The 18,946-nt window shown below is 45.9% G+C and overlaps 1 protein-coding gene across 1 annotated transcript; it reads right to left on the reverse strand.

Moving 5' to 3' along the window:
* Positions 1 to 8,209: 8,209 nt before the first annotated feature.
* On the reverse strand, positions 8,210 to 9,952 carry LOC147985992 (uncharacterized). Its single transcript, XM_087541826.1, has 2 exons — positions 9,665 to 9,952; positions 8,210 to 9,436 (listed from the first exon to the last, which is right to left on the reverse strand). Exons 1-2 carry the CDS (start codon positions 9,950 to 9,952, stop codon positions 8,210 to 8,212), a joined length of 1,515 nt encoding a protein of 504 aa, XP_087397952.1.
* Between the last annotated feature and the right edge of the window lie 8,994 nt (positions 9,953 to 18,946).

Below are 18,946 nucleotides of genomic sequence, written 5' to 3' on the forward strand. Positions count from 1 at the left end.
GGGAGAGGGAGGCGCCAGGGCTTAGGTATGGTTGCTCTCCCTTCCCCCCACTATATATAGGGCCAAGGGAGAGGGGGGAGGCGCAGCCTTGGCCCTTCCTCCAAGGAAGGGTGCGGCCAGGGAGGAGTCCCTCCTCCCCAAGGCACCTCGGAGGTGCCTTCCCCCTTTAGGACTCTTCCTTTCCCTTGATTCTTGGAGCATGGGCCTCTTGGGGCTGGTGCCCTTGGCCCATATAGGCCAAGGCGCACCCCCTACAGCCCATGTGGCCCCCGGGGCAGGTGACCCCACCCGGTGGACCCCCGGGACCCTTCCGGTGGTCTCGGTACAATATCGGTGACCCCGAAACTTGTCTCGATGGCCGAAATAGCACTTCCTATATATAATTCTTTACCTCTGTACCATTCTGGAACTCCTCGTGACGTCCGGGATCTCATCCGGGACTCCGAACAACTTTCGGGTTACCGCATACTAATATCTCTATAACCCTAGCGTCACCGAACCTTAAGTGTGTAGACCTTACGGGTTCGGGAGACATGCAGACATGATTGAGATGACTCTCCGGTCAATAACCAACAGCGGGATCTGGATACCCATGTTGGATCCCACATGTTCCATGATGATCTCATCGGATGAACCACGATGTCAAGGACTTAATCAATCCCGTATACAATTCCCTTTGTCTAGCGGTACGATACTTGCCCGAGATTCGATCATCGGTATCCCGATACCTAGTTCAATCTCGTTACCGGCAAGTCTCTTTACTCGTTCCGCAACACATCATCCCGTGATCAAATCCTTGATCACATTGTGCACATTATGATGATGTCCTACCGAGTGGGCCCAGAGATACCTCTTCGCTTACACGGAGTGACAAATCCCAGTCTCGATTCGTGCTAACCCAACAGACACTTTCGGAGATACCTGTAGTGCACCTTTATAGTCACCCAATTACGTTGTGACGTTTGGTACACCCAAAGCATTCCTACGGTATCCGGGAGTTGCACAATCTCATGGTCTAAGGAAATGATACTTGACATTAGAAAAGCTTTAGCATACGAACTACACGATCTTTGTGCTAGGCTTAGGATTGGGTCTTGTCCATCACATCATTCTCCTAATGATGTGATCCCGTTATCAATGACATCCAATGTCCATGGTCAGGAAACCGTAACCATCTATTGATCAACGAGCTAGTCAACTAGAGGCTTACTAGGGACATGGTGTTGTCTATGTATCCACACATGTATCTGAGTTTCCTATCAATACAATTATAGCATGGATAATAAACGATTATCATGAACAAGGAAATATAATAATAACTAATTTATTATTGCCTCTAGGGCATATTTCCAACAGTCTCCCACTTGCACTAGAGTCAATAATCTAGTTCACATCGCCATGTGATTAACACTCACAGGTCACATCGCCATGTAACCAACATCCAAAGAGTTTAATAGAGTCAATAATCTAGTTCACATCACTATGTGATTAACACTCAATGAGTTCTGGGTTTGATCATGTTGCTTGTGAGAGAGGTTTTAGTCAACGGGTCTGAACCTTTCAGATCCGTGTGTGCTTTACAAATCTTTATGTCATCTCCTAGATGCAGCTACCACGCTCTATTTGGAGCCATTTCAAATAACTGTTCTACTTGGAGTTATTCTAAATTGTTGCTCCATTATACGTATCCGGTATCTCTACTCAGAGCTATCCGGATAGGTGTTAAGCTTGCATCATTGTAACTCTTTACGTCGAACTCTTCATCACCTCCATAACCGAGAAAATTCCTTAGTCCACTAGTTACTAAGGATAACTTTGACCGATGTACTGTGATCCATTCTTGGATCACTCTTGTACCCCTTGACTGACTCATGGCAAGGCACACTTCAGGTGCGGTACACAGCATAGCATACTGTAGAGCCTATGTCCTAAGCATAGGGGACGACCTTCGTCCTTTCTCTCTATTCTGCCGTGGTCGAGCTTTAAGTCTTAACTTCATACCTTACAACTCAGGCAAGAACTCCTTCTTTGACTGATCCATCTTGAACACCTTCAAGATCATGTCAAGGTATGTGCTCATTTGAAAGTACCATTAAGCGTTTTGATCTATCCTTATAGATCTTGATGCTCAATGTTCAAGTAGCTTAATCCAGGCTTTCCATTGAAAAACACTTTCCAAATAACCCTATATGCTTTCCAGAAATTCTACATCATTTCTGATCCATAACATATACTCATCAGAAATTCTATAGTGCTCCCACTCACTTCTTTGGAAATACAAGTTTCTCATAAAATTTGTATACACCCAAAATCTTTGATCATCTCATCAAAGCATACATTCCAACTCCGAGATGCTTACTCCAGTCCTTAGAAGGATTGCTGGAGCTTTGCATACTTATTAGCATCTTTCAGGATTGACAAAACCTTCCGGTTGTATCACATACAACCTTTCCTCAAGAAAATCGTCGAGGAAACAATGTTTTGACATCCTATCTACAAGATTTCATAAATAATGCAGTAATCGCTAATATAATTCCAACAGACTCTTAGCATCGCTATGAGTGAGAAAGTCTCATCGCAGTCAACTCCTTGAACTTGTCGAAAAACATCTTAACGACAAGTCGAGCTTTCTTAATGGTGATACCTACCATCATTGTCCGTCTTCCTTTTAAAATCCACCTGTACTCAATAGCCTTATAACCATCGAGCCGTTCTGCCAAAGTCTACACTTTGTTTTCATACATGGATCCTCTCTCGGATTTTATGGCCTCGAGCCATTTATCGGAATCCGGGCCCACCATCGCTTCTCCATAGCTCGTAGGTTCATTGTTGTCTAGCAACATGACTTCCAAGACAGGATTTTGTACCACTCTAAAGTAGTATGCATCCTTGTCATCCTACGAGGTTTGGGAGTGACTTGATCCGAAGTCTCATGATCAATATCATAAGCTTCCACTTCAATTGGTGTAGGTGCCACAGGAACAACTTCCTGTGCCCCTGCCACACACTAGTTGAAGAGACGGTTCAATAACCTCATCAAGTCTCCACCATCCTCCCACTCAATTCTTTCGAGAGAAACTTTTCCTCGAGAAAGGACCCGATTCTAGAAACAATCCTTTATTGCTTTCAGATCTGAGACAGGAGGTATACCCAACTGTTTTGGGTGTCCTATGAAGATGCATTTATCCGCTTTGGGTTCGAGCTTATCAGCCTGAAACTTTTTCACATAAGCGTCACAGCCCCAAACTTTTAAGAAATGACAGCTTAGGTTTCTCTAAACCATAGTTCATACGGTGTCATCTCATCGGAATTACGTGGTGCCCCTTTTAAAGTGAATGTGGTTTTCTCTAATGCCTAACCCATAAACTATCGTGGTAATTCGATAAGAGACATCATGGTATGCATCATATCCAATAGGGTGCTGTTATGGTGTTCGGACACACCATCACACTATGGTGTTCCAGGCTGTATCGGTTGTGAAACAATTTCCACAATGTCTTAATTCTGTGCCAAACTCGTAATTCAGATATTCATCTCTACGATCATATCATAGACATTTTATCCTCTTGTCACGACGATCTTTCAACTTCACCCTGAAATTACTTGAACCTTTCAATAATCCAGACTCGTGATTCATCAAGTAAATATACTCAACATCTAGTCAAATCATCTGTGAAGTAAGAACATAACGATATCCACTAGATGCCTCAGCACTCATTGGACTGCACACATCAAAATGTATTACTTCCAACAAGTTGCTTTCTAATTCCATTTTACTGAAAACGAGGCTTTCAGTCATCTTGCCCATGTGGTATGATTTGCATGTCTCAAGTGATTCAAAATCAAGTGAGTCCAAACGGTCCATTTGCATGGAGTTTCTTCATGCATATACACCAATAGACATGGTTCGCATGTCTCAAACCTTTCAAAAATGAGTGAGTCCAAAGATCCATCAACATGGAGCTTCTTCATGCGTTTTATACCGATATGACTTAAGTGGAAGTGCCACAAGTAGGTGGTACTATCATTACTATCTTATATCTTTTGGCATGAACATGTGTATCACTACGATCGAGATTCAATAAACCATTCATTTTAGGTGTAAGACCATTGAAGGTATTATTCAAATAAACAGAGTAACCGTTATTCTCCTTAAATGAATAACCGTATTGCGATAGACATAATCCAATCATGTCTATGCTCAACGTAAACACCAATCTTGATGGTAGAGGGAGCGTGCGATGCTTGATCATATCAACATTGGAAATACTTCCAACACATATCGTCATCTCACCTTTTAGCTAGTCTCCATTTATTCCGTAGCTTTTATTTCGAGTTACTAACACTTAGCAACCGAACCGGTATCTAATACCCTGGTGCTACTAGGAGTACTAGTAAAGTACACATCAACACAATGTATATCCAATATACTTCTATCGACCTTGCCAGCCTTCTCATCTACCAAGTATCTAGGGTAATTCTGCTTCAGTGGCTGTTCCCCTTATTACAGAAGCACTTAGTCTCGGGTTTGGGTTCAACCTTGGGTTTGTTCACTAGAGCAGTAGCTGATTTGCCGTTTCATGAAGCATTCCTTTTTGCCCTTGCCCTTCTTGAAACTAGTGGTTTCACCAACCATCAACAATTGATGCTCCTTCTTGATCTCTACTTTTGTGGTGTCAAACATCGCGAATATCTCAAGGATCATCATATATGTCCCTGATATATTATAGTTCATCACGAAGCTCAAGCAACTTGGTGGTAATGACTTCAGAGAAACATCACTATCTCATCTGGAAGATCAACTCCCACTCGATTCAAATGATTGTTGTACTCAGACAATCTGAGCACAAGCTCAACAATTGAGCTTTTCTCCCTTAGTTTGCAGGCTAAGAAAATCGTCGGAGGTCTTATTCCTCTTGACGTAGGCACGAGCCTGAAATCCCAATTTCAGCCCTCAAAACATCTCATATGTTTTGCGACGTTTCAAAACCGTCTTCGGTGCCTCAATTCTAAACCATTTAGCATTACGCACTGAACTATCATGTAGTCATCAAAACGTGTATGTCAGATGTTCGCAACATCCACAGACGACGTTCGGGGTTCAGCACACTGAGCGGTGCATTAAGGACATAAGCCTTCTATGAAGCAATGAGGACAATCCTCAGTTTACGGACCTAGTCCGCATAATTGCTACTATCAACTTTCAACTAAATTTTCTCTAGGAACATATCTAAACAGTAGAACTGAAGCGCGAGCTACGACATAATTTGCGAAGACCTTTTGACTATGTTCAGGATAATTAAGTTCATCTTATGAACTCCCACTCAGATAGACATCCCTCTAGTCATCTAAGTGATTACATGATCCGAGTCAACTAGGCCGTGTCCGATCATCACGTGAGATGGACTAGTCAACATCGGTGAACATCTTCATGTTGATCGTATCTACCATACGACTCATGCTCGACCTTTCGGTCTTCTGTGTTCCGAGGCCATGTCTGTACATGCTAGGCTCGTCAAGTTAACCCTAAGTGTTTTGCATGTGTAAAACTGTCTTACACCCGTTGTATGTGAACGTAAGGATCTATCACACCCGATCATCACGTGGTGCTTCGAAACGACGAACTTTAGCAACGGTGCACAGTTAGGGGAGAACACATTCTTGAAATTGTAATGAGGGATCATCTTATTTACTACCGTCGTTCTAAGTAAACAAGATGCAAAAACATGATAAACATCACATGCAATCAAATAGTGACATGATATGGCCAATATCATATAGCTCCTTTGATCTCCATCTTGGGGCTCCATGATCATCTTGTCACCGGCATGACACCATGATCTCCATCATCATGATCTCCATCATCGTGTCTTCTTGAAGTTGTCTCGTCATCTATTACTTCTACTACTATGGCTAACGCTTTAGCAATAAAGTAAAGTAATTACATGACGTTTAAGTTGACACGCAGGTCATAAATAAATAAAGACAACTCCTATGGCTCCTGCCGGTTGGCATACTCATCGACATGCAAGTCGTGATTCCTTTTACAAGAACATGATCAATCTCATACATCACATATATCATTCATCACATCCTTTTGGCCATATCACATCACATAGCATACCCTGCAAAAACAAGTTAGATGTCCTCTAATTGTTGTTTGCATGTTTTACGTGGCTGCTATGGGTTTCTAGCAAGAACGTTTCTTACCTACGCAAAAACCACAACGTGATATGCCAATTGCTATTTACCCTTCATAAGGACCCTTTTCATCGAATCCGATCCGACTAAAGTGGGAGAGACAGACACCCGCTAGCCACCTTATGCAACTAGTGCATGTTCGTTGGTGGAACCAGTCTCACGTAAGAGTACGTGTAAGGTCGGTCCGGGCCGCTTCATCCCACGATGCCGCCGAATCAAGATAAGACTAGTAATGGTAAGCATATTGAACAAAATCAACGCCCACAACTACTTTGTGTTCTACTCATGCATAGAAACTACGCATAGACCTAGCTCATGATGCCACTGTTGGGGAACGTAGCAATAATTCAAAATTTTCCTACGTGTCACCAAGATCAATCTGTGGAGTCATCTAGCAACGAGGGAGGAGTGGATCTACATACCCTTGTAGATCGCGCGCGGAAGCGTTCAAGAGAACGGGGTTGATGGAGTCGTACTCGTCGTGATCCAAATCACCGATGATCCTAGCCCGAACGGACGGCACCTCCGCGTTCAACACACGTACGGAGCAGCGATGTCTCCTCCTTCTTGATCCAGCAAGGGGAAGGAGAGGTTGATGGAGATCCAGCAGCACGATGGCGTGGTGGAAGTAGCGGGATTCCGACAGGGCTTCGCCAAGCGCTGCGGGAGGAGGGAGATGTGTCATGGGAGGGAGAGGGAGGCGCCAGGGCTTAGGTATGGTTGCCCTCCCTTCCCCCAACTATATATAGGGCCAAGGGAGAGGGGGGAGGTGCAGCCTTGGCCCTTCCTCCAAGGAAGGGTGCGGCCAGGGAGGAGTCCCTCCTCCCCAAGGCACCTCGGAGGTGCCTTCCCCCTTTAGGACTCTTCCTTCCCCTTGATTCTTGGCGCATGGGCCTCTTGGGGCTGGTGCCCTTGGCCCATATAGGCCAAGGCGCACCCCCTACAGCCCATGTGGCCCCCGGGGCAGGTGACCCCACCCGGTGGACCCCCGGAACCCTTTTGGTGGTCCCGGTACAATACCGGTGACCCCGAAACTTGTCCCGATGGCCGAAATAGCACTTCCTATATATAATTCTTTACCTCCAGACCATTCCGGAACTCCTCGTGACGTCCCGGATCTCATCTGGGACTCCGAACAACTTTCGGGTTACCGCATACTAATATCTCTATAACCCTAGCGTCACCGAACCTTAAGTGTGTAGACCCTACGGGTTCGGGAGACATGCAGACATGACTGAGATGACTCTCCGGTCAATAACCAATAGCGGGATCTAGATACCCATGTTGGCTCCCACATGTTCCATGATGATCTCATCGGATGAACCACGATGTCAAGGACTTAATCAATCCCGTATACAATTCCCTTTGTCTAGCGATACGATACTTGCCCGAGATTCGATCGTCGGTATCCCGATACCTAGTTCAATCTCGTTACCGGCAAGTCTCTTTACTCGTTCCGTAACACATCATCCCGTGATCAACTCCTTGATCACATTGTGCACATTATGATGATGTCCTACCGAGTGGGCCCAGAGATACCTCTTCGCTTACACGGAGTGACAAATCCCAGTCTCGATTCGTGCTAACCCAACAGACACTTTCGGAGATACCTGTAGTGCACCTTTATAGTCACCCAGTTACGTTGTGACGTTTGGTACACCCAAAGCATTCCTACGGTATCCGGGAGTTGCACAATCTCATGGTCTAAGGAAATGATACTTGACATTAGAAAAGCTTTAGCATACGAACTACACGATCTTTGTGCTAGGCTTAGGATTGGGTCTTGTCCATCACATCATTCTCCTAATGATGTGATCCCGTTATCAATGACATCCAATGTCCATGGTCAGGAAACCGTAACCATCTATTGGTCAACGAGCTAGTCAACTAGAGGCTTACTAGGGACATGGTGTTGTCTATGTATCCACACATGTATCTGAGTTTCCTATCAATACAATTATAGCATGGATAATAAACGATTATCATGAACAAGGAAATATAATAATAACTAATTTATTATTGCCTCTAGGGCATATTTCCAACAGGTACCCCCACCCGGCAGAAGACGCTGCGCACTGGCAGCATCCGGAGCAAACCCGCCCACCGGCGCCGAGGCCGTTGTAGTCGCAGCCTCCGAAACGGAGAGTTTCTTGACCGCCGAAGCCACCTCCGTGATGACACCGTCCGACACCGGCATCTCTCCGAAATTGATATGTCTCAGGAGAGATGACCAGTACGGTGGCGCCCTGATGTCGGTGGTGTAAGACGCCTTCCGCTGCTCCTTGGGTAAGCTACAGAGTTTCTCCGTCGTGTGCCCCACCAAGCCGCAGCAAAAACAAAAGTTTGGCAGCTTTTCATACTTGACATCAAAAAGAATCTCTTTGTTGCTACCTTTTATGGTTATGTCGACGTTCTTCCTCAAAGGCTTCTGCACATGATGCTCAACCCGGACCCTAAGATGCTCGTCCACGATCTGGTGGTTGCGGTGCGACACGGCGAGGACGGTGCCGAGCTTCTTCCCAAGGTTCCATCCCATGTCTTCAGTTTTGAGGATGACGGGCAACCTGTGAATTTGCACCCAGATACTGAAGGAGTCTAGGCGCACATCCATAGGATTACCCACGCCGTCGAAGTCCTTGGTGAGCACCACGTCATTCCGGTAATGCCACGGCCCAGCATGGAGAACCCGCTGCCGGTCCCCCTCCTCGGAGAACGTGATGACGAAGCGCCCGTCGTTGCTCGTGACACACTGCGGCACGGCATTGCCGCGGAGCCGCCACGCACCACGCAAGCTGTTGACGACGGCGTTGTGGTCCACCGGGTATGCCGACAGCACCCGTGCCACAATGAGCTTCCCTTTCGCTGCTTGAGTGGCTGCCTCCATGTCGATGATGATAGGCACGTCCTCCTCGTCCGCCAGCACGGCCACCTTCTTGTCATGCCGGCGCAGGGACGGAGGAGATGCTGGAATCGCCGAGAAACCGATGGTGGCGCTGGGGGTAATGGGCAACGCCAGTCCAGATGGTCCCCCAACCACAGCGCCCCCTCCGTGAGCCAAGGGGGAGGACACGAACGACTCCGTCACAGCGCGGCCCCCTGCCAAGCCGCGTCCAGCCTCTTCCCGAGCAGAGGGGCCGCCGGAGACCACCATAGCAGAGCCCTCCCCAGGTCGAACAGGGTTGGTTTGGTTCTCCACATCCGCCTGCTCCATCGGGCGAACGCTGACGAAGAACACCTGAAGAGAGGAAAACAGGGGAGCAGGCAAAGAACACTGACAAAGAACGCCTCCTAATCCCCCCAAGATATACTCCTCCTCTCCCTCAAATTCCGCCCCTAAATCAACCGAATTATGAATCGACTTACTCTCTGGAGGCAGTTTAATAGCATGTGCTTGACCCAATTCCGAATTAGAAATCACGTATAGCTCACCCGAAACTGCCTCCGTTACTACTACTTTACTCACCAAATTCATGGATTTCAGCGCCAACCTCGCCTGAGATCCCTCCCCTCCTTCAGCACCAACCCAATCTTGATTCTTTTCCTCCAAATCTGCAGCCTTTACCTGAGATTTGAACAGATCGGACATCCTTTCCCGCATCCTCTTGATGCATCCTCGAGGATCCCGCGACCGGCAGAGAAGCTCCCTTCCTCGCCTCTTAATGGTGCTCCACTCCATATCGGCGTGGCCACCAGCCAGAATCCCCTCTTCCCTAGCCGCCCTAGGGGCCGCCGGAGCCGGCGCCGCCGGCATGGCGTCCCGCAGCGGCGTCGCCCTGCCTATCGCCAGAGCGGCCCTATAATAATAATTAGCTGTTTTGATACCAAGACTTGAACCTTGATGGGCTAGGAATACTATAGTCCCTCCAACCATCCAATCATAGGTTGGTTCGCACTCTAAGTGGTCGTTGTATGGTTGTCCCACGTATTTCGAACCACCTAAGTGCTAATAGGACGCTTCCTTTGTATGATTTGGATCGTTTGAAAAGAGAGGAACCGAAAGATCTTCGACGGGCCGTGTTGAGGATAACCTACATCAAAGTGACAAATCTAACCGTAGAGGATATTCATCAGCTCGAGCTCGCTTTCGGAGCACGTGACCAAGGCCTTATAGTGGGTGGTTCACGTGTAATTCCTTTTTTCGTTTGGCTTTTGGGGTTTTGGCATGTTCGTCTTAAAAACATGTTGGCTCTTGTAAATACATGTTTCTCTCCCTTGTCTAAATAAAAAAGCAAAACTCCGGCCGATTGCTTAAAAGACCTTTTACATTTTCACTATTAATACAAAATCACCTACTAATGAACCCAAACAAATCCATTTATAGGCTTTTAGGCCTGTCACTACTATGTACAGGTCGATGGTACTAAAAGAGCCACTAACGGGTGTGACACCCGTCAATGGCAATACAACAGGGACACAAGCGGAATTTCACTACGGTGTCCATAAAGCTGTCATCATCGTCGTTTGTGCTGCAAGACATAGTCATTGCCCTTCACGTATGGTGTGGACATGGACGGTAGGATCTGACAGTGCTCAAGGTGCTAGAGGAGCTCGCTACCATGCAATCCCAGGCCTTGGACGATGCCATTATGGATGACAACAAAGACAGGGCAACTGACATGAAAATCTGAATAAGTTTTTTTGTGAAGCGTACAATAGTGGTGGTGGCCCTGAAAGGCCTGTTAATTTAACCCGCCCTATGTTATTATTGACAGGTATCTGGCGCTCATCAGTTTTTTTAATGGAGGAGGACCTCCGGCTTCTGTATCTGGATAATGCATGCAGCCATTTTATTAATTGTTCACAGAAGACATTACAAAGTAATACAACAGCAAGACTAAAGACATCGTCTAGGCAACATCTGTCGCTATTCCTATCCAAATGATGAAAGGATGCTGATAGTCTGGGCCTAATAACAAACAAACCTCGCAGCCAAACCTAACATTTAAGACCAGAGGTCCCATCCAGGACGTCTGCCGGGTATGGGGCACCCACCGATCCGGCGCAGTCCTCAACCAGGATGCCTGCCGGGTATGAGACCGCCGCAACCACCCGCCATCAATCCATCTTCAGAGTTGTACTGTTGCATCTACCTTGCACGGTCTAGCTGCCGTCGACGCCACCACGACGCCAGACAGCTTCCTCCTTCTGCGTGAGTCCATCTCGCGCATCGGATGCCGAGTCTCCACTGCGCCATGCTGCCGAGACCCACCGTCGATGATACCGTTGATGCCACACCACTCCACCTACATGCCATCTCGCGTCGACTCCGAACTACCAGCAACTCCACCACCCTGAGCAGTCCTCGACCGACGCCTTCAGGAAGGAACACGACACCAAAGTGCCATCGTCACCCAAACAGAGGAACAGAGACTTTCGCCTGCGCTCATGATAGAGGTGGGGGCGTAGGACCCACACCGAAGCCTCCAGGAAGGGAATCGGCGCTGAGGGCGTCGACTTTGGTGTGGCCGCCACGCCGGCCTGGAGTTTCCCCCGGATCCGTGCCCACCCGCCAGATCCGTCTAGACAGCACCTGGTAGGTATTGGAACTAGCACGAACCGGAGCAGATCGAGTCGGAGATGATGCTACCGGGATTCACAGCCGGCCGCCGCCTGTCAGATTCCCACCGCCGCACGCGTCAGAGCCGACTCCGAACGATGCCGACCTCACGCACACACCTCTGGCCACCCCAACCACGCCGGTGAGTGGGGGCAACCTCGGCGCACGCCCACAGCCGCTCAGGGCCGCCAGGCCGGCACCCGAGCCCACACCATCTGGAGGGGAACCGATCTGGGGTGGGGCCCCAGATCCACCGCCGCCAGCCGCCATGGCCTGCCCCACGTTGCCCCCACAGCCGTGGAGGCACAACCGCCATCGGAATCCGATCGGGCCGCCGCCCCATCACGCCCACTCCGCCTCCACGCCGGGCGACCAGGTTCGCCATGACGTTTCGGCCAGAGGATCCCCTCGCGAGGAGAGGAGGAAGGTCCGCCGTCCGTCGTCCGCCGGGTGAGCTTCGCTCGCCGGCCTCCTCCGGCGACAGAGGAGAATCAGGGTAGGGAGGGAGGGCCTGGAGGCGGCGGCTGCTAGGGCGCCCGAGCTGCCCCCCTGGAGGCGACGCGAGCGCTAGATCGTGCTCGATTCACAATCTTGTATCTGGATCATCTGGCGCTCATCAGTGCTAACTAGTAATGTTGATGGTGCCCGATGCACCTTGCCCCCAATCTATCGAGCCGTTCCAACACATCATTGTCAATCTTGACCGTACTTTTGCAATCGAGGTGTACGAATGCACAATAGAAGCTCCTCTCTACCTGCGTGGTGATCATTCGTACAACAAACTTGCGTATGCTCAACAGTAGTGTGGTTTTCTTTGGCCTTCGACCGACATAATTTCACACGATGGTACAATGATCTCGGTACCATCATTAGTCCTTCACGACACAAAAGATCCAAATAAACAACCTAATACGCTTCGTGAAGGTTTCTTTCGAAATCTAGTCGTGTTTTCTGCATATGCACATTTCGTTTAAATATTCTCTATACTTCTAGTTACGTATGAATGCAAATTTAGTGGCAAATTAAGTCACATAACATCTGGTCGCGAAGTAAATAACTCGTAGAGAGGGAGAAAATAGCAAACGACTATATCAGTTGATGAGCAACGTTTTTTTATTCTCGATCTCACGATAATTCAGATAGTAAGACATCTTAGAAATCACATGCAAGTAAATGGTTGATATTTTCTAGGCCTTAAGTTGCACTTGTTACTCTGCTGGTTTTATTTTGTAAAAGTGAAATGTGACGAAGTACTGGATAATTTTTTGAGGCTAACTAGTAAGGAATCACACTTAAGCGTGTCTCTTAATTGTGTCTTGTTTCAAGACATTTCAGTATACAGGACGATGTGTTATTTACAAGCAAAACATGACCATTTGAAAAGTTTGAAGCAAAGTCTCAGAGGGCTGGCAACGGAGGGAATGATATAAACTGAGAAAGGTGAGTTTGGCCAACGGAACGCTTTCTTCAAGTGTACAGTTTTTTTGTTACTTACGTTAGACATGTTGCATTGATCATCAGTACGCACAAGAACAAATCTAATCATTAGTGTTGATCTCGTGTGTCAACATTTAAGCATGGACATAATTTTTGTCAATTTCATCTGGTTATTCAAGTACCATCCATTTTTCTCATAATTAATGATCGCATCATGGTCAATAAACGTACTTGCACCTTTTGCTCCTGTAGGGCGGATGGTCAAATTTGCATGATTGGCAGGGCCGGCCCATAGCCTGAGAGGGTGGCCGCCCCGGGCCCTGAGAAGAGGATTGCGCCAAATATTAAATATAGTAGTAACCACTATACCATTATCTACTAAGTCCAAAAATATTATTATATATGTGTACAATAAAATCTTAATTTTCAAGAAAAAAGTCTACACCATATCATAGTCACAACCAATCTGTTGGCAACAGTGAATCATGCGACAACGAGCTTAATTAACCTACTAGTCTCTCTTTAATAGACATTATGCATGATGTACAAAAATCTATATTAACTAGATTTCTATCCATATGGAAACTTTAATTTTAGAAACTAGCATGAGTTGTTGTATACACCAGATGGAACCAAACATCCAGATGAGCATACCAAATAAAAAATTCGTGTGTATGCATAACTGAATCAGTGATATGTTTACATTCATTGGTGATATGTTGAACTTATCAGCGAATCTAACTTGCCACACATTTGCAAACGGAATAATGTATACTCTACAAGGTTCTGTAAATATGTCCAGCAAATAATACACTAGCAATCACTACAAAAATATTATAGTTAAACATGATTCTTTAGAAACCTCTGACATGATACTTAATGAAACTAAAATATACGTGGACATATGCACATGCATACAAATATGTAAGTATGCACTATAAAATTTGTGGAATTTTCACACGAAAAATTGAAAGATAATTTCTATTGCAACCAATAATTTAAATTTACCATAAATAAAGTGATTAATGATATACTACATTACAACTAATAACAAAGAACATTGGTTAAATATTGCAACTGAATTATGTGGTTAGCTTTACCAACCAATTAATAAAATTGTACTCATTAATATTGCAGTGCGATAAGTAAGATTAAATAACTACAATATTTTGGTATAAAATTATTTATTTATTTTGCCAGACCCCAATTTTTTGGGATCATGCATGGTGATATGTTGTATTGCCTGTAAGGGGATGTGCTGGAAAAAATTGGATGTATTTATCTACTGAGTAATAGCGGAAGTGTAGCCAATTCTATCACGATAACAGAATCAACAGGGGTGGTGATAGATGGGGTGAAGTTCGTAGACAACTCGTTGTTTCACTATGTGGTCTCCCAAAGCGATAATATTGCGGGGAATTAATTATGGCTAATGCTTCAGCTGATGGTGTCAATACCGATGGCATTCACATACATATGTCAACGAATGTTCAAATATATCGCTCTAATATCAACACAGACGATGGGCATTGGTCCGGGGAGCTCGGATCTTTGGATCAAAGGCATCATGTGCGGCCCATCCCATGCCATAAGCTAAGAGGTTTATATGTTTTATTTTTCTCTCGCAAGGAACAATGAAGGATTTGTGGTACAAAAGGCTAGCATATTAATCTATTTTTTATCTCAACTAGTATTGGGACGTGAAGAACGTGATGGTGTGTGTTCACGGGAACCACATACGGTGTTAAGATCAAAAGTTCTACCAATTTCAAGCTGGAATCGTTAAAGCAATTTACGTTCTTGCACTGCAACATGTCAAGCATGGACAATTCCATCCCGATTGACTAGCACTACTACCCCCACAACATTGGCTGGCACGACTAGGTAATGAGAACACATACATGCATCCAATGTATATAAACGTTATCCTGATTCCAGTTTTTCTTATTGTGTTATTTGCGCATAGACTTCAGCCATGCACATCATCAACATGAGATACATCGGTATATATGTCTCTTCGGTAACACTAGTAGCCATGACTTCAAATGCATCAGTAGGTACCCCTGTAGGAAGTGCTACTGGGCCACAACAACAATGAGCAAGCCATCACACCTTTATTGTGAGAATGTGCATGACACAACTACCGGTCTGATCGAGCCGTAGAACTGCTTCTGAGACCTCTACAACTTCCTACACTACAAGGCATGAAGCCACATAGTTTGAGTGTTAAAAATGTAGCCACATCATAACACCTTTGGTGCTAATGGCAGGTTGAGATGTGTCGATCTTAAATCCGTGTCATCTTAGAAAGCATCCATAGAAGGAATTGAACATGGTGGGTGAAGCACCCGGGAGTACCTTAATACTATAATCCTATTTGTGTTGTTGTGAACCTAAGAAAATGTATCAAAACATGTTACCCCACTTTATAGATAAAGCACAAACCAGAGTACATGGTCGAACAGTACATGGTAGCAAGGAAGCCCTCTTACAAACCAAAACTGGGATAAGCGGACAACATAAACACACGCGGCTACGTTGCCAAAAGATAAGACGGAGATGCCGGAATACAATGCCACGACATAAGGAACATCAATTTGTTTTTGAGCCATTATTCCCATTTGAGCTATCAACTTCATGAAGGAAATATGCCCTAGAGGCAATAATAAAGTTAGTATTTATTTCCTCATATCATGATAAATGTTTATTATTCATGCTAGAATTGTATTAACCGGAAACTTATTACATGTGTGAATACACAAACAAATAGAATGTCACTAGTATGCCTCTACTTGACTAGCTCGTTAATCAAAGATGGTTATGTTTCCTAACCATAGACATGAGTTGTCATTTGATTAACGAGATCACATCATTAGGAGAATGATGTGCTTGACTTGACCCATTCCGTTAGCTTAGCACTTGATCGTTTAGTTTTCTTCTATTGCTTTCTTCATGACTTATACATGTTCCTATGACTATGAGATTATGCAACTCCTGATTACCGGAGGAATGCTTTGTGTCCTACCAAACGTCACAATGTAAATGGGTGATTATAAAGGTGCTCTACAAGTGTCTCTGATGGTACTTGTTGAGTTGGCATAGATCAAGATTAGGATTTGTCACTCCGATTGTCGGAGAGGTATCTCTGGGCCCACTCGGTAATGCACATCACTATAAGCCTTGCAAGCATTGTAACTAATGAGTTAGTTGCAGGATGATGTATTATGGAGTGAGTAAAGAGACTTTCCGGTAACGAGATTGAACTAGGTATTGAGATACCGACGACCGAATCTCGGGCAAGTAACATACCGATGACAAAGGGAACAACGTATAGTGTTATGCGGTTTGACCGATAAAGATCTTCGTAGAATATGTGGGAGTCAATATGAACATCCAGGATCCACTATTGGTTATTGACCGGGGATGTGTCTCGGTCATGTCTACATAGTTCTCGAACCCGTAGGGTCCGCACGCTTAAAGTTTGGTGACGGTCGGTATTATGAGTTTTGTGTTTTGATGTACCGAAAGTAGTTCGGAGTCCCGGATATGATCACGGACATGACGAGCAGTCTTGAAATGGCCGAGACGTAAAGATCGATATGTTGGAAGGTTATATTCTGACACCGGATGAGTTCCGAAGGTTATCGGATAAATACCGGAGAACCGGGAGGTTACCGGAACCTCCCTGGGGGGGGGGGGGGTTATTGGGCCTTATGGGCCCAAGTGGAGGAAGAGGAGAGGCGGACAACTAGGGGTGCGCGGCCCCCCTAGCCCAAACCAAATTGGACTAGGGGGCCGGCCCCCCTTTCCTTCTTCTTCTCCTCACCTTCCTTCCCCTCTCCTACTAGGACTAGGAAAGAGGGGGCAAACCTACTTGGAGTAGGATTGCCCCCCCTTGGGTGGGCCTCTCCCCTTGGCCTGCCCTCTCCTCCTCCCCCCTTTATATACGGGGGTAGGGGGCACCCCAAAGACACACAAGTTGATCATTGATCCCTTAGCCGTGTGCGGTGCCCCCCTCCATCATAATCCACCTCGATCATATCGTAGCGGTGCTTAGGGGAAGCCCTGTGTCGGTAGCAACATCATCACCGTCAACACGCCGTCGTGCTGACGGAACTCTCCCGTGAAGCTCTGCTGGATTGGAGTTCATGGGACGTCATCGAGCTGAACGTGTGCTGAACTCGGAGGTACCGTGCGTTCGGTACTTGGATCGGTCGGATCATGAAGACGTTCGACCACATCAACCGCGTTCTCATAATGCTTCCGCTTACGGTCTACGAGGGTACGTGGACAATACTATTCCCTCTCGTTGCTATGCATCACCTTGATCTTGCGTGTGCGTATGATTTTTTTTTTTTTGAAATTACTACGTTCCCCAACACTTCATGCTACAACTAATTTGCTCTTCTACACATAGTTCCATGATATGCATGTAATATACCGTATTGTCGAATAAGTAGGAAAATATATGGAAGCAAACTATCCAACAGATGCTCATGGAGACCCTCGACACAGTTTGCGATCTTGGTGCCACTAGAAGCATTGCATATTTTTCAGGTTGCGGTACTTGTTGAGATTGGCAATATGAAGGAGTCACTGTTCTAGGAGGATAGTTGGCTCAAACGACTGCATATTCAGGACATTGCCCTAAGATTATATAATCGCATCAACCCCGTGTTAGGGCTTCCAGGATGCTATGCTGGGCCAGTAGCCACGGGATGTCAGACCAGATCTTCAGGCGGAGGACAATGCAGAGTACCTCCATCCATGGTAGACATATGTGGCGGACAAGGTTCGCCGGGCATGGGGAACCCTCTGGCATCTTCTCCGTTCACTCAGTGTATTCTAGTTGTTCCTATAGAAGGCAACATGATGTCGCAACAACCGTCAGTTGGGACAGCCGTGCCACTCTCAGGTGCACGTTCTTCTCATGGCTTGCACTACAAAAAGGCAATGAACCTCCGATCGTCTGGCCAAGCGTGGCCTATCCCACCAGGCAGCCTGTCCACTCTATGATCAACCACCGGAAAGCATAGATCATCTCATGGTGTCTTGCGTGTTTGCACGATCATTATGGTAATTGGTTCTGGTTGCATGCTTAAGGAGGAGTGGACTCCCACGGGTATGGAACAACCACTAACTTGAAGCACGTCCCATGTACCTCAACTAGACCAACGGAAGGAGTTTAACACACTCAAATTATTGTTGCTTTTGAAGATTTGGAAACACCGGAACACCATCGTATTCAACAATGTGTCACCGCTAGTTGGAAAATGACTCGTTTGTTCAAACATGACATGTGACCTTTCTTTGCGGAGTTGTACATGTAGGGGTGTAGTGAGTAGTGCATGTTTGGGTGAGGGACTTGTGCTAGATTGTAAACTGGTGGATGGGTTTCTTTACCTCTTTTTCTATCAATATATGACATGCATGCTTATGCATATTCTAAAAAAATTTCCAACGGGATAATATATTTAGAGAAAAGCAATTCTTCCGTGCACAGGAGGTCCGTGCATGCCTCAACCATCCATTTGGTTGGAGATTCCATGCATGCATGCTTATCTTTTTTGCATGCATGTAGCCATTGATTAATTTTTGATGGGCCTTCACATGCAGCTTTTGGCGGAGATGGCATGCTCCACCCATCAGAAGCACTCATCATTTTTTATTTTAGCTTCCAAATTTGAATCTATTGTATCTTTTGAACCAAAAGTCCAAGTTAAGTTTAGTTTGCATATTTGTGTTCATTGT

This window comes from Triticum urartu, chromosome 2A, assembly GCF_056163025.1.
Source record: "Triticum urartu cultivar PI428250 chromosome 2A, HENAU_Tu73, whole genome shotgun sequence".
NCBI lineage: Eukaryota > Viridiplantae > Streptophyta > Magnoliopsida > Poales > Poaceae > Triticum > Triticum urartu.